Source organism: Pyxicephalus adspersus, chromosome 1 (assembly GCF_032062135.1).
Source record: "Pyxicephalus adspersus chromosome 1, UCB_Pads_2.0, whole genome shotgun sequence".
NCBI lineage: Eukaryota > Metazoa > Chordata > Amphibia > Anura > Pyxicephalidae > Pyxicephalus > Pyxicephalus adspersus.
In genome coordinates this window covers 139675021-139692378 of record NC_092858.1, presented here as the reverse complement: position 1 = coordinate 139692378, position 17358 = coordinate 139675021, and the positions used below count along the sequence as shown (strand labels likewise).

General features: G+C 36.7%; 1 protein-coding gene across 1 annotated transcript in view; it reads left to right on the top strand.

The window, feature by feature from the left end:
- The window catches only part of SMTNL2 (smoothelin like 2), a gene marked incomplete in the record, with an annotated part of 65659 nt that overhangs the window by 44752 nt on the left and 3549 nt on the right, over nt 1-17358 (top strand). The window contains 3 exon segments of the mRNA XM_072429056.1: nt 2517-2684; nt 6446-6563; nt 6984-7135. Coding sequence (XP_072285157.1) covers nt 2517-2684; nt 6446-6563; nt 6984-7135 — 438 coding nt within the window.

The window sequence follows — 17358 nt, the reverse complement described above, 5'->3', positions numbered from 1 at the left end:
TAATAAATGTTGCTTCTCATCTGGCTCCATATTCAACAAAGTACCATCTCTATAAAATAAATTATTGTAGCATTATAGAATATCACAAAGAGAGGCTGCAGCAGGGGCTGATCTGGATGAGGCTAATATAACAGCTATTCCATAGACACAGACTTTCATGAACATGCTGTCTAAAGGCTGGCATGTTAGTCCAAGAAGATGCTTGGATGATGATTGAACCAAGCTTATGTTGGCCTTCCATGGAGAAAGAACAATAAAAAATATTGTCAAGGGGAGAACTGTAATATTCTTCCTTATTGCCTTGGCATTAAAAACTATATCTAAGGTCAGCTTTAGACAAAGACCTATGTGTTTGGCAAATTACTTACTTTTTACTTTAGCACTGTAGTCAGGTAACCACACTTCCACATGTATGACCACATTTCCATTGCAAGATAATCTAGAAAGTTATGGAGAACAAAACTGCTGTGAGTATTGATATGGTACTAATGGATTTAAGGAACATATCTGGTCTTTAGTGATCTGTAAATTGCTGCTTGTCTGATTCCACCCTATACTCTAAAAGCAATAAAGCTGTTAGAATTAAAAAAAAAAACATTGGTAATCCCCTGGCCTGTTACCACAGGTATGTGACTTCTTCTCCGCACCCTGTCCATTCATTCATGTCACAAAAGAAATGCCACCTCCATCCCTCTACAACTGTGAAGATAGTAATAACAAAAATTATAAAGAACATTTCCATTAAAACTTAAACAAAAAACAGGTAGTAGAAACAAAACTCATCACCCACTCTCAAACCTGCTCTTCTGGATCTTCCAGATATCCTTGTGGCACCTACCATGTCACAATTTGTAGTGAAGCAGACAGCAAGACGGCCTGATTGATGACTCGGCCTGAAGATAAGGACAAGTCCTTCTAATAAAATAGATGTCTTTGTAGAAATGTCTGCAAATGTAATACATGGCATGCTTTGCAGATGTATAATATATCACTGTGACAGTAATTAGAGGGAAGAAGATCACTGAAATGTCTATATCTTCTTACAGAATTATTGTACATAAATATCCTTCAGGCATCCAAATAAAATAAAGAATTTACATTTCCAGTGTGCTTGGCAGAAAGGTATGAATGAGTGTTGTTTCAGTAATCCCCCAGTGTGCTTGTGAAAGTAGTTTTACTTTTTGAATTATGTTTATAATCTATTTTTCAAATAAATTTGGGGCCCAGGACTGAGATCTATTGCTGCAATGAAGCAGGGCTTCCAATATTTTTGAACATGTCTTCTCCCAAAACATAACTTACCTAACTTGCAGCAGTGGGTATGAGGCTTCATACTTAATATAATCATTTTTTTTCAAATAGCAGATTTGCTCAATAAATATAAGTAACAAATGAACAGATTTACCCAGCAAACATTCTGTCATGAGGACAAGCTGAGAAACTTGCCTTCATGTCCACCCTCTGTATAAAGTCTACTGGCAGCCATACTTATCCACAAGAGTCAGTGGCCAGGTGTTATCATATAATAACATGACTGTAACACCAATTCTTAGGCAAATCAGAAAAAAGCAGCAAATTGACCTGGTGATGTGCGTTCTCTAATGTAAAGGGATTTCCAAAACCTAGCAAAACTGAGGTTTCCATCCAAATGTCAGTTTGTAATTCTGTCTGGAAATATCCATTCTACTGATCTTGATTTTACAGGCTTGATGAGGAATACTAAAAATAGGTTTAAATTGGTTTTTCTAGTGACTGGCTTTGTCAGGCACTGCAACACCGATTGCATTTCCCCTTGCAAGCCATGAATATAGCACCTTTTCAAAGTGCCTTGGGCTTTGCTGTATGTGTGTCTGCATTTCCTTTTCTTCTCTGGAATGTTTGCTCTTTATCTTATGGAAAGCCAGAGTGACACGGTTACAGGACCCTTGAGTGAAGCAGCTACTTCTAAGGGTTGATGCCTTTTTTCCATTATTTGGTTTACACTGTGTGTTTAATTTTCCTTTCAGCCATCTGAAACATAGGAAAGAAAAGCTGTCAGTCTGTCACTTTTACCTGCACACAATTGCGATTATCACACTGCCATTTCCTAAGCTAAACACACTGTGCAAAGAGCCCAAAGCACCCACTGAGAATTCAAATAAACTGCAAATTCCACTTGAAGCAATGCAAAGTGCTGCGAGAAGAGAGTGTTTTCTTAAAAGAAAATGTTTAGCCACATACTTAGATTATAGCATGTCAAAGGCTGATGGTATGCAACTCCCAGTAATATATTATGTTGTTTCTACTGGCCTGTCATTGAAGTGATGCCTCCATCAGTCAGGTTGTTGTCTTATGCAAAGGGCACTTTTCTATTCCATCAGTTTATTTCTATACTTCTATCCAGAGCTTTGTTGGATAGAGATGGGACCCGGAGGGCAAATCACTGTTCACAAATTGTTATGTATATTCTGTGTATCAGTAACATATAGGTCAGTAGTAGGTTTGTTTATTCATTCATTTATTTTTTTGTATTTCAGCACAGACAGATATTTTGATGTCACTCCTAAATCTCAGTCTCCACCTCCTATTTTGAGTCGCCAAGCTGAAAAGAAACGGGAGCTAGTAAGATCTCAGACTTTGCCAAGGTCTTCTGGAACACAAGTTCGCAAGGCTTTCTTTGAAAAGTTTGAGCAGGACAGTGGAAAGTAAGTCAAATACAACAATGGCAAGACTGATTTATCTACCTTTGAACATGGCATTGTCAGCAAAAAGTGGGGGCTGATTTGTTGGAACATGTCATAAGTGCAAATATTTATTAAAAACTATGTAGTCCTTCCATAAATTGTGTTTTTTTTAATTCAAAACTTGTTCTTACATACCCTCTGATCCTCTATGTTCAGAGACTGTCCAATTTAAAAAAAAGTCAATGTTTTCACAGCCCCTTAGTCCACCCCTGTGATATTGTGACAGTTCTTTGTTCAGGGGCTTTGCAATGGTGACTGCATTTTGCAAACTGTAACATATTTTGTAAAATTAGATTTCTCCCTTTTACCCATGGCTACCGCTCAGTTCCCATAAAAGGATAGTTTACAGATCTGACCATATTCAGAATATGCTGGCCTAACAAATAGCTGTAAATAATCTATTGTAATTCTTTATCCTTATCTAGAGATGACAATTAGTGTCTGCTGACTTCTGACACTTTTCTAAGTGAGATCTAATTCAGTTTGTCATGTTCTAATAATGATCTATGTGAACACTTAAAGGCACAGTTTGTAAAATGGGTAATGGGTGGATTCTTTGTTGTGAGTTTATATATAACTTACACATTGATAACTTAATTATACAAATAGTTGGGCGCATTAAATGTGTTCCTCTTGGCAATACAATCCTTGGTCTTCAAACTTTGAAGTGTCTACATATTTGAATGACAGGTAGAGGGATAATATTTGTGGATTATCTATCTTGTGTGTACACGCTTGCATTACCTTTGTTTTGTTTTGTGCTGCTTTTGTTTTTCTAGTATTTTTTTATTTTATTTGTGTCAAATAATTACATAATCCAGTAGCTTTAATAGAGTTTTACAATTTGTAGAAGCCTTAACAAAGTGTTAGTAGAGTGTTACATATTGTGGATGCCTTAGTACAGTGTTACAATTTTATATTGAAAGTTTTAGGTTCTTGTAAGTCCCATAGAATAGCTTGTCAGTCCTTGAATTAAGAGTGGCTTAAAATACTTGGATGACATGCTGTGTAAATGTCTCACAGTAATGAAAAGTCAAAAAGGATTGTAACTACTAGCATTGGTGAGGATGATGTTGAAGAAGCTATGGGTATATATTAGGAAATCCATTAGGGAAGGAGGAATTTATTGATTGGAATAAAAAAACAAAAAAAAACAAAGAGCAGAGCTGCAGAGCGTACATTCCTGTGCACCTTTAAATGTCATTATAACTATATATCGAGGTTCTGCTTCCCGTGAAATATAGATAGGGGTGAAAGCTAACATGTAAGATTTCCCAGGATGGTTTCCTCAATGTTTTCTGCAGGCTGGGCAGTGTCCAGTACTTGTATGTAGAATTCAGACCTGCCCATCACTGTTAGATAATAGTTATGCTCTTTCCATGGTGTTTATTTCTCACAGACGCTAATACGGAGAATGTTATATAAACCATCTGTAGACTTAGCCCTGTGGGTGGCCTGCTTTTTATTCTTCCCAGTGATTATATACATTTTCACATATGTGCGTAGTATATGATCAGCATTTATAGGAGATTTATAGTAATAAATCATATGTAAACATAGGGACTAATCCCATTTGCCACTTTTTTGAGCACAGAGCATGGAAATACATTGCTTATATGCCTTTTCCATTAGGGTTAATATTTTCTTTCTGCATTGTGGAGTCATTTGAATGGTATGGAAGGATTAGTTATGGCCTCATTAACCCTTCATTTGATTAATCCCGGCGCGTTGACAGTGATTTTAGTGACATGTTCGTTCATAGCTCCCAGACTAAAGTTTTCACACTCCATTGGCAGTGTATGTCGTGGTGGTTCTGCTATGATTTTCCTGCATGCACAATTATTTATTCTTTTTACCAAGATCTAGGCACAGGGTTTGAAATCCATGCACTGCGTTCATTGTAAAAATGCACGTTTTGTACACGGGGTAATTATGGGACATGAGCTGATTTCATTAACATTTAACAGTGACACTTGGCACAGAAACTTTCCCTGCTGACTTTGATGCGCTTTATCAGCAGTGTGCATAGAACTTTTTCATGGGAAACAGCTGAGTTTACTGAGGGCTATTATCTGAAATGTTTTGGTTTCTGATCTCTAGAAAATAGTTTTTTACTTTTGTTGTACACCCAGCTTTGTATTATAGCATCCTGTCATTATCAGAAACCTAATTTATTAACTTCCTCAGCAGATATGAAAGACATACTTTAAACAAATGCAGAAACCTATAGGTAAAGTAGTTAAAGTACAATAATTTGTAATTTAACTACTTTACCTGGTCAGACAATAGTTAAATCTGTTGTTATGGAAACTTATATCGTTTTCCCACAGCAATTTCAGTTGATGCCCGATGGACATTTTTTAAAAAATAGAGTTGATGGCAAGGAGCCATACATGTTTGCTGTAAAAGTTCTTTGAAAAGAACTGAAGATAAGAAAACTAGTAGTATCCATAAGGAACATTGCACAAGTGAAATTTGTGGGCCGCCATCTCTAGTCAACCCTAGTTTTCTAGGTGCCGTTTCTTTGGCTTCATTGTTTTTGAATGCAGAGTGTCAATATTTAAATTCATAATGCCAAAGATCAGTTAGGAGAAAACCAGGGGATAGGCAAGAAGAGTCAAAAGGGTTCCTGCATGCTTCCTTTACCCACTTAGAAGTTTTTAATTAAACCTGTCAACAAGCTGGAAAATTCAATCTGACCACATTATTGAAATAGTACATGAACAGAAGTTACCATTTAGAACAAAAAGAAAATTAGTATATTTAGAGATATAATAGCTAAAATGATCAATTTCAATGTTTTATTAAAATGTCAAGCTCGCCCGTCCCCATTTCTGCTTTTCAAGCCTATTTGTATGTTGGTTGGGCTGTATAATCACTGAAGGGTAAATTGGAAGTCTGTAGCTCTTTATCTGCCTTATCTAAATATATTGAACTTATTGGCCTCTTTCAGGACAATACGTACTTTAATGCACTTATTTCAATAAATTGTCAGTCAGACTTTATTACCTTAAGGCTTGTGGTTTTTAAACTAGGAGTTACCTAACAGCGAAAATCCCAATGCTTCACTTTCCCCTATTTTTTTTTTTTTTTTAGGTGACCAAATAGTACAATCCAAATGATCTCTGTTTGTTTTTAGGGGATTAGTATGTTAATTTAATTACTGTATATAAATATAATAAATATGAAATTAAACTTAAATTGATACTAACATGAGTTATACAACAAAATATAAATATTGTTATGGACAGTCAGATGTTTGAATAATTAACCAAATTTAGGAAGGATACTGTACATAATGGCAATGTCCATATCTGCTATGGTATGATTGGTATAATAATAAATATTTAATTGTCTGTCCTTTTAATATATATTTACTATATACAGTTTAGTTCCATCATTTATTTAGGTAAGGAAAATAATAAATATTTTTCAGGTTGGCTGGTATTGACAATATATTTAGTAAAGTGTAAGCTGTGTGGTTCCAAAATTTATTTCTCTTGGGACGTGATTATATTTTTCCGAGTACAATGTTAGTTTTTGGAGCAGTGTTTAATAATTTGATTATAATATACTTAAGGTATTAGCTCTATTACTGCAGAATTGCCTTCTCATTTCCTTTTTAATATCCTCTGTTCTATATATAGGGGAAATCATAGCCCTTCTGTACTTTGTTAGCGAGTCACTTGGTTATTAAAGTCTTTCTTTTGTGCTATTTATAGAGGCAAGGGGGAATCCAAGGTGAAGCTGAAAAGGTCTCAGAGTTTCGGAGTTGCTAGTGCCAGCAGCATTAAACAGATCCTTTTGGAATGGTGCCGATCCAAAACAATTGGCTACAGGGTAAAGTCTACTCCTCTGTAATAAATCTGTGTGTACCAAATGAATGCATGTGTATCAAGAGGGACTAGAATTCAATTTTAACTTCTCATTCCTTACTATAGTATATAAGTGCATTGCAATACTCCCTTATTTAAAAGTAGGAGCTCACTTATAGAAATGTAAAAAAACAGAAATAGTGTGGGAGAAGATACTGATTTGGTCTGAATGTAGTCCTCCCATGTAGCCAGGAAAAGCTCGGGATAGAAGCTTAGAATAGGTTCTATTCCCTCCCATTATTTTATCCAAATCCAAAAAATGCCTAACAAAGCTATATATTTTTTGCCCATATTACATATATTCTGACTTTAGTGTTAAACATTTGATTCTGTGGGTTATCAAATATAATGTCTTTACTTCTTTTCTTTTTTTCTTTTGAATTAGAACATTGATTTACAGAACTTTTCCTCTAGCTGGAGTGATGGTATGGCTTTTTGTGCCCTTGTACATTCATTTTTTCCTGAGGCCTTTGATTATGATGCTCTTCAGCCCTCAAATCCCAAAAAGAACTTTGAACAAGCGTTCTCCACAGCTGAGTAAGTACAATTTCTGCTCTGGTTACATATCAACTATATAGTCAAACTATGGCAATTCTGTTTAGTCATATCTCGTTGAGACTCATTCCCCACAATAGCAGATTTTCAGAAGTAAATTTCTAAGGACACTATACAGTGTGAGTGCTATTTTTAAAATCTAATCTACATAAACTGTAGGCAACCTGTACAGATAAACACGGAAGTTTCCTTTGCTGACCTCTGCTTCTGAAAATGTTAGTTTGCCGGCTGTCATCTTGATCAAAAATCTTTGACTACCCATTATCCCGTATGTTATACAGTTCTGCCTTCACCTTGACATTGCTAATCTTCCTGTGCAGGCTTAGTAATTGTGGCCAGACACAAATAAGCAATTAGTATTTTCAGAAATAGTTCAGTAGCACTCCTCATGCTTCTCTCAGTACAAGTTATCTTCGAATAGGTTTTACTGTTTCAAGAACAAAACAGAAGAACATTGGAAGCATACAAGAAGAAGCTTAGGGAAATTCATATGGTCTAGGCACTTTTAGGATGGGTTTTCCATTATCAGTGCCAGCATGTTGTCCATAATTCTAATATGTTTATCTACTGCCAGAGTGCTCTAGAATCAATTCAGCATTAAGCCTTAGCTACCGAATATATTATTATTATTAAACAGGATTTATATAGCGCCAACATATTACGCAGCGCTGTACATTAAATAGGGATTGCAAATGACAGACTAATACAGACAGTGATACAGGAGGAGAGGACCCTGCCCCGAAGAGCTATAAATATATATATAGATATGAGTCTGCTTTTAGTTTCTAAAAGGAACAGACTCCTCTGGTCAGTAAAAGCAATTTTTAAACTTTTTTTGTTTGTCTTTTTTACTGTTTGTGACTAAAACTTTCAAGAGCACCATGGGATAGCAAAGAAATAGCACATCAGTAGTTGGCTTCCATGAGGATGCATTTGTCTGATTCATAATAAAGCCATCTCTTATTGGGAATTAGGAATCCTATTCTTTAGAACCCCCCCCCCCCCAAAAAAAAAAAAAAACACACACACAAATAAATATTTTCTTATACAGACCACTATACATTTTTTACCACTATACACTTTTTTTGGCCATAGGTGTGGTAAGACTACAAATGGCCTAATTAGGATCACCATAAAAATCTTAATAAACTTTACAAAGAATTCTTCGGGTTTAAAATCACAAGTATTTACAGCCTCCAAATATTATTATAGTGTAAAAACCTGATTTTTTAGACTGACTACATCCAAACCCCCTGACTTCTAAAAAAAAAAAAAAAAAAACTACAAGCACCAGCATGTCAACAAGGTTCCTATTTGCCCTCTGCTTAGCTGTAGTACAGCTGCTTTTTTCTAGTTTTTATGACCTGCTAAACAGATTTCTTTAGGGAATGGTGATTATGTTAAGTAGGAAACAGTGTTTTTTTTTTTTTTTTTGTAAGAAAAGGAATTTCACATTTATTTGCCAGTTTCAGTCATAACAATGATTAAAAGCAGGATTTATATCATGTGAGACAGCACCTGTTTTACCCATTATGACTAGAGGGCTAACAGTGAAATGTATATGAAGTATATGTATTGGTTTTCACAACCCTCTGGATTATTCTTCTTGAATAAAATGGGCACTTTTTGCACCACGTCTGAAAATTCGATCAAACCTTTATAAAAAGAAAAGAAACCACAAGTAAAGTTAAACCTGATCCCAGCAACTATCTGCTTCTACGTCTTCTGTGATCCCAGCACCTTATGAAATAATTGCACCATCATCCAGCACTAACCTTCTCCCATCAACCCTTAGAAGCTCCACCTCAGCTGCAGGGAATGGAATTGTAATATTCAGTGACTGTATATGTGACTGCACAGCTTCAAAATTAGCTTGAGCTCCCTCTGATTTCATAATAATGGTATTTTATTGGAGGGCATTTTGTCCTGGATCAGGCAAGTAATCTATTGTCCATTTCCTTAATAAAACCTTCATTTAGTCTCTTAGGAGAAATTGTTTGAAACTGTTCACAATTTCACTTTTAACCCAGACTGCTTATTATGGGAAAATTGGTGAAGGTATTTCAGAACATTCAGTCACATGTGTTAGAAATAAAGATAATTGCTGCAGTTTATGAAATTACCTTGAATGGGAATATTTATTAGGTCTCTGTGGTCTTTAGGCAGCGCTGACATATGTGACTGCTTGGTTTGATTTTGTAATACTTGAGGAAGTCTTTAACTGAACTCCAGGCAGATATAAAAGTCAAAAAAGGAATGCAGTGTTGTATTCATTAATATATTGTTATATGTCATTTTAAATGTAAGTAGTGAACATTCTGGAATTTGACCTGGTATCTGCCTCCTGTAAGCCCCAGTATAGCAAAGTCCAGACTGGGAAAGGAAGAATCCCTTGTCCTCCATGTGCTAAGGGGTATGCTTTTTAGATGGAAAAGCCAAGATGTACTCGGCACTGTCCGTTTTTGCTTTCACTGTCCAGTTATGCTTTTGAAAGGTAGTAGAAAATCTGTTGAATGGAACATAGATGGAAATAACAACTTCACAGCTGTATAACCATTCATTAGTATTTTTTTAATTTAGGAAGTTACCTAATAGATAAAAAACACATATACCATACTTTCAACAACTCAAATAAAGATTAAAAAAATATATAATAATTGAGTGGAGATAATGGTAAATTTTGGTGTTGAGGACAGAAAGTGATGGTGGTGGGGAAATGATAGTGGAGGAGCAGGATATAGAAGCTTGTGATAGTGGGGTGTGGTATGGGTAGTAATGGTGAAGGGTGGTATAGAAGAGGTAAAGGGTTGGGGATGGGGTGCAGGACCATATGATGGAGGGTCAGGGTATGTCAGATGATAGTGGAGAGCCAGAGTGTGGTAGCTGGTCATAGAGGGGTGTGGTATGGGTGGTAATGATGAAGGGTGGGATAGAGGAGCTAATAGTTGGGAATGGGGGTGCAGGACCCGATGATGGGCGGTCAGGGTATGGGAGATGATAGTGGGGGTCACAGTGTGGTAGCTGATAAGGAAACATTGGCATATGGGTTGTAATGGCTGAGGACAGCTGTTTTCGTTGCCAATGGTGGAAGGGTGCTGGAGTAAATGGTGGAGGTGCAAGGTGCAGAAGCGAATGAGGGGAAGCAGGGTACAAAGCTGGTATTAGAAGTGCTTAATACAGTAGCTGATATTGAATGGGTATGGTACAGAAACTCATGGTGTAAGAAAGCAATTGGAGCTAAAGATAGTTATAGGGGTTTGAGCTGGAGGTTGATATTAAGGCAAGGAATGGGAGCTAATGACAGATATTTGTTAGTATTGATAGGAATGGGAGGGTAGCAGAGAGTGAAACTAGAGGGCAATAAACCCATCAGGTTATCTTTTTTGGAGACAAAGGCCAGTGGGAGCATCTAATGAAGGCTGGGTAGAAGACCAATAAAACATGGAAAAATTAGGGACTAAAGAAGATAGAAGGTCTAGGGAGAGGATGGCAGGGGCCCTTGTGCTCACAATGTCAGCAGGACTGACTCATTTATAATCAATAAAAATGATGACAAGTGCAGTGTAAAGGAATAGATCATGGATGAAGAAAAAAATGCAACAGTATCTGAACACAGAATAAAAGAGGGATGGGGGAGAAAGGAGGCATAAGAACATTCAGCAGGAGCAGCAGAGCATTACTATTGTCTGCAGCCACCTGGATTTGTGATTTATCTTTGCACTAATAATAGGGGATAAGCCAAAAATTCCTAAATGCAGCCTACAAACTGTTGATTAGTGCAGGTGGTTTGAAGGTATTTATATTAATTGCTTTTCTACTACTTTCACTGCACATTTCTTCTTATATGTAGAAACTGTACAGTTTACATACGAAGGATTATTAAATAAAATTTCACAGCTTTAGTTGGGTTGTATGCATCTGCAAATACTTTAATTAACTCAGCTCCAAATCTTTGCTTATTCCCTTTAAGTTTCTGGAGCTGAGGATGGGATCTGTCCTGTCTCAGATGATCTCTAAACAATAGGTTAATTTTCCTGCAACTCAGCAAAAAGAACAAAGTGATACAAAAGCTGTTATACTTCAAAACTGTATTAGCAAAATACTGAGAATGTCCTGATTCGGCACAGGGTCTCTGAAACAGTCAAGTCATCACTTTTATTCTGAGAGGTCAGGTTAAACAAATCTTCAAGCAATATGTGTATAATTGTCATAGCAGAGGATACAATAGAAAACATATGCTCTCTTTTTATGTACAGAAATGTGTGTAAGTGTACACTGCATGTAATTTCTGCTAACATAACCTATATGACCTTCCTGCATATCATTTTGTCACCTCTAAGAAGAGCCATTGTTTAGGTTCTTGGACATTTTCATATTATAGAGAAGTCTCCTTAGGGTAGATGTCCCAAGCAGTTATAATTTGCTGTTTTTTTAATATACAATTTAATACTTAAACTGGATACAGATCCAATCTCACGATCTGGCAACCCTGACCTTTGCTCAGCAGTTTCACATTTCTATGTATTTGCGGGCCAGTCAGCTTTATTTAGTTGTGTATCAGTATAATAATAGAGACCTTAGCAACTGAATACCATCCCAATTCAACAGTTATTGGTACCAATACATCTTATATCCATTAAGCTATGTATTTATTTATTACGTAGATGTTCTGCTTGTGATTTATATGCCAAGACCAGAGTGTCAGACAGATAATAGAATGCTAAACAGAGGGTGAAATTTGAATAGGCCGGCAACATACATCACATAGCCCCAGTTCAGATGTAGCTTAACGTCTTGGCTCCAAGTGGCTGATATTTGGTTTCTCCATAAGAAACGCTTAGCCTTGAGATATAGTAAGGGGTTCTAAAATCACTTTCAAATAAAGCCTGTAAGAGGTGCCTTTGAGGGATATTTGGAAAATATGGCAAGCATGTCCGACTGGGAATAGATACTGGACCAGACCCAGAACATACCAGCAATCATGTATCTCCCAGATGAGCTGGTGACAAATTGCATTTTCATATAAAGAGCTGGGGTCTGTGGCCTAGCAATGGGAAGTCCAAACTGACTTATTGAGACTGTTTCTCAAAAAAAAATTACATGAAAAATGCCATTCCACTAAATTATTAGAAATACCAGTCTCCTGATACAATACCAGTCTTCTGATATTTAGACTATTTGTGTAAGTCTCCCCTCCTATTGTGTGTTACTCCACCCCACCTCCTAGATTGTAAGCTCTTCGGGGCAGGCTCCTCTTTTCCTCCTGTGTTACTGTCTGTATCTGTCTGTCATTTGCAACCCCTTTTTATTTGTTCAGCGCTGCGTATTATGTTGGCGCTATTTAAATCCTGTTTACTATTAATAATAATAATAATACGCCTGTATGGTATTACATCAGAAAAACAATGATAAAAGTGAGTTCAAAGGCAAGTAGTACAAGGCCAGTTAGTCTCCGAAAAAAACATTAAATATTTGGCTGCACTAAACAGGGGGAATGAATAATAAGATGAATGAAAGGAGATACTCTGAGCAGGCAGAGGAATAGAAAGGGAAGTCGTGCAGGCTGGGAGACAGGTGAGCCAAAGATTAAATGAGAGTAGACTGCAATGTCAGTTTACATAGATAGTACTGAGTCAAGGTGAAATGGAGAACTGACACTTGAGAGCTCAGGATTCTAAAGCACTGTGCTAAATAGTATTCTATACTTAAAAGGGTTGCAAGAAACCATGACTTTTATTTCAACTATTTTCAGGGTTAATCAGCTGCCAACACCTCTTGACACAGATTGTCTAATAAGGCAACATTAATGGTTGCATGTGTTGTACTAAATCATTTATATGTACAGTACAATACTATGATGTTCTTTTGTTTCCATCTATCTGCTAGATGGGGGAAAAAACAAGGAAATCCATTTACAGACCCATATATATTTACAGCTGTCATCGATCTTATTTGAAGATTTCAGATGCAGAGTGAAGCTCTGTGTGTGTTTTTGCCAGTAATTATACATTCTGTTCACAAACTACCTACTTCTAAACATTTGCCTTTTTCTTCTGAGCACCTTCAACTACTTATTTGTTTTCTTCCTTTTCTTTTCTTGCTTTCTGTTCTAACATCTACAAGAATTTCCTCCTCCAGTTTAAGTTATTGTACTTCTTTCTTTATAACTTTAGAGAACTAGCCAAAAGCCCCCTAATCAATATCTGTTTGTCAGCCTTGTTATACAAGAAACATTTGTAACAGCACAAAGTATGGTGGCAGGATCACAAGTGGAACTAGAGTGGATTGGCTGGCATAGAAAACATACAAGTTTCATAACGTAATGTTTAAAAGAGCAAATGAAACAAGTAAATATTTTGATTGGTGCACTAGAGTCTCATGAGCCTAGATGTTTTACTCCAGCGCACCATGTTTCTTGTAAACCATTTACCCTTTGGTTCCACACCAGGGGACTAGAGTCAGCACTGTTTCGGTGTGAACCTTGACTGGCTGGCACATGCAATCACTTTTGCTCTTTGTACACACGCCTCCAGGCACAGTTATTGTGTTTGTGTTTCAGGAATGTTTTCATAATGACTTCATCCTATCTCACCCCCCCTTCCTCCACCTAGGAGATGTAGATCATCAGAGTGCTATGTGTGCCTCAGCCTGTAGCCAAACTTGACCCTTTATTTGCTGGTGGGGTACTAGTACTATCCCTGTCCTGCAAAGTTTTCATTATTTTTAATAAACAGTATTATAAAGCGCCAATATATTATACTATATAATACACTAAACAGAGGTTGCAAGTGACAGACAGACACAAGAGGAGAAGAGGAGCCTGCCCAGAAAAGTTTACAATCTAAGAGGTGGGATAGATTCCAAACTAATTATGATATCTGCAACTTCTTTCCAGATTGAAAACCATTAATTTCTATATGTAAAATATTTTCTTAAAATTATATTCCATTTTGATTTAGGATCATTAGTGTAAAATGCTCTGCTTTCAGGTCTATTTTGTACCGTTATATTTATACAATACAGTTTTAAATATCTGAAATGGTAAGATCTTGTACAGATATGGTGGAGTTCCCATTTTATCAATTATAAATTGTGATTAATTAGTTGTGATTCTGAGTATACAGCATTGTCTAGTAGATTAGATGATCTGCCTTCATTGGCATGCCCATTTATACTTGTCTTCTTCAGTCAAGTAATCCAGTGTTCTCAAATTTATCATAATATAATCTGGTAATACAGCTAAATGTAGATTTACCTGCTGAAAGATTTATTGTTTTTAACAATCATTTTTGTGACACTCACCCCTCTGCTAGTTCTAGTTTAGAAAAACTACTACTTTCTAGCCAACTGGAGGCAGAGAGGTTGAACACTAAATTGCATTACTTAATCAGGCCGTGTGTCTCTTATCCTATGGTGCAGTGCATAAAATGTGTGTTAATCACGTTTGTATGACAGGTTGGGAAATCTTTAATTGCTAAGGTGTTCATTAGGTCAAGAATATCCAAATACATGCAACCAATGTTCAAAATTGTTTATCATCAAAAATCATTTGCTTTGATTGGCAATTTGTAGCCACTGTTACAATTGTACCATGTGCATTTGTATATTCTGCATATGCCCAGGATACCTTTAGGTCATTTTGACTTAACGGAACTGCTGGGATAGTTTCACATTTTATAAGAAGAAACAAGCTTAAAGAGTTAAAATTTTCCAACCTTCTTTATATCCGATTCTAAAAAACCTAATAAAATAAATCTTTGTACACCTGTAGGATTGAAAAAAATGCAGCTCCAGCACACAAGACATATAGAGCACTAAATTTTTCCCCACTAATTTTATTTTATTAGGGAGAATCCCTTTACTTAGATTTAACAGTGAGTGAGTTATTATCTTTCCCCTTTGAGAAATGACCCTTCTCAGACAGTTGTCAGGAGAATAAGTCAAAGACTTATTTACCCTTTTTATTTGCCCTCACTTATATTCACACACCCATTGACATTGGTGATCAGGACATTTAGAAAGAGTCATTCTCCCTAAAAGGGGCACAAACAGCAGTAAAAACCTGGTAGTCGTATTAACAACTCACCGCCACTCTCTTTAACTCTAAAAAGTTTGCCTTTTTTATTTTATATAAAATATATTTTAGTTATACCTAAAGTTGCCCACAGACATCAGACGATGACCCAAACTATATTGGCTGCTTACTTTTCGCACTGAGAAATTATCTCTAATGGTAATCCGCAACCTTTCTGCTTTGCTAGATTAGGTTTTCCCAAAAAAAAACAACAATAGGGACATCTTTCTGCCTTCATAGGCATGAACTTTCACATTCATGCGTCTATGCTCATTAAAAAATTAAAGAGTTCTTGCATAGCCACCTGTAACGTCACGCAGTTGTAAATCTTCTACTTTGTCAAGCATTTACTTAGAAGTTGAATGTGAGAAATATTTCCTTTATTCCTGTCATATACACAAGGCAGTCTTAGCACATTTTCCTTGAATACAGAAGGAATTTCACTTTTTTTTTTTACTTAAAAAGATGGCACATAGATCATAAAAATATTACATAGTGTTGCAGAGGATTTATTAAGAAAAAAGTTAGATTGAAATGTGTCAGTGCTACCCTTATCTGAACACATGACAAGCAGGTGGGTGTGAGAGGCAATGTTAGAAGCTTCATCAAATCCTCCATTAATCCCCTGCATGTAACCAGAGATTTAGCTGAAGCCAGTGTCAGAAATCCTGTAGCTGGGAATAATAATCTTCGGCTCAGGTCAGGAGTGAGCTTGTGTCACTGCGCTTTTAATGAACGATGAAGAATGTGGCACAGGATAAAACAATCCACAAAGTGCCCTGGCACTGGTACCGCAGGTCATCTGCTTAATTAGGAATGGAGCCCCCCCCCCCTCCAGGCTTGTTTCAAAACCCCCATTATAATTTCTTCTGAACCAATTAAAGGAAAATCCTACAATCTGATAAACTGTAGCTATATAAATGGGTTGATAGACCAGATTGTTATCACAAGGTTAGCATTAAAGGGATAAAACTAGCAAGAAGGTAATATGTCTCTCATTAAGATCACTAGATCTAACTCCATGGATTTAGATAAGGGCTGTCCAACTCCTGTCTTCGGGGGCCAGGATCTGCACACATTTATAGTATTCCTTTAAAAGACAGCCATTAGTTTAGCACTTGTTTAGTACTTTGGTTTACAGTCCGTCAAGTCAGGAAACAATTCTGTGTATATGAAAATGGCATCCGTGTGGCTTTCAAGAACTGCATCTAAACAGCCCTGATTCACAGTAGATCATTGACTATTCCAAATAAAAATAGACAGATAAAATCATCCGTCCTCCTATGACTACGAATAGTTATGGGTTAAAATTGTATTACCGGAGACAATAAAAATGCAGTGCTGAGACGTTTAGCATTTACATTAATGTATATAGGTAGCTGGAGTCTGGCTTTAGGCAGACAAATATCTTTCCTAGAGATATCTTCTTTACTTTCATTGGAGCTAGGACACACCGTGATCTTTGCCTATCATAAAACATGCACAAATGGTAGATTTTATTTTTTCTCTGATACAGAAAGAACCAGGCCATCTTAAGCGTCATACACACTTCAGATGATTCTCAACCAAGATGTTGGGCGATCTTAGGCGAATATCTGACGTGTACAGCGTTTCCTGCCGATTGAGAATGACTGCTGTGCACTCTAAGGGAGGAAAACACAGTGAGGTGCAGCTCAGTTGTTCTGCATCTTTCCCTCTCTATAGAACAGAACAGCACTGTGTATACAGCACTCATTTATTTATTACAAAAAAATGATCATGAAACATCCAGCCACAATCATCAGAGGTCTGTAAGGGAAGGTTTAAACCAGGGGTGGAAAACTCAGGCCCGCGGGCCAAACGTGACCCGCACTGTAATCAATTTTGGCCCGCGAGAAAATACCAAATGTCTACTAGAGCTGGCCCGCCGGTAGACAGTGCATGCACCGCTAATACTACAAATTCCAGAATGCTCTGCTGGTGTGTCAATCAGAACCCACAAGCCTCCCTTCCTCTGTTCATATTCATTAGTGACCTTCCTCAATTGTAGATATTTTTTCAATAAATATCAAGGTTGACCTGTGACTTTGTCTAAATTTTTCATTTTGGCCCACTGTGTATTTCAGTTTGATACCCCTGGTTTAAACAATCC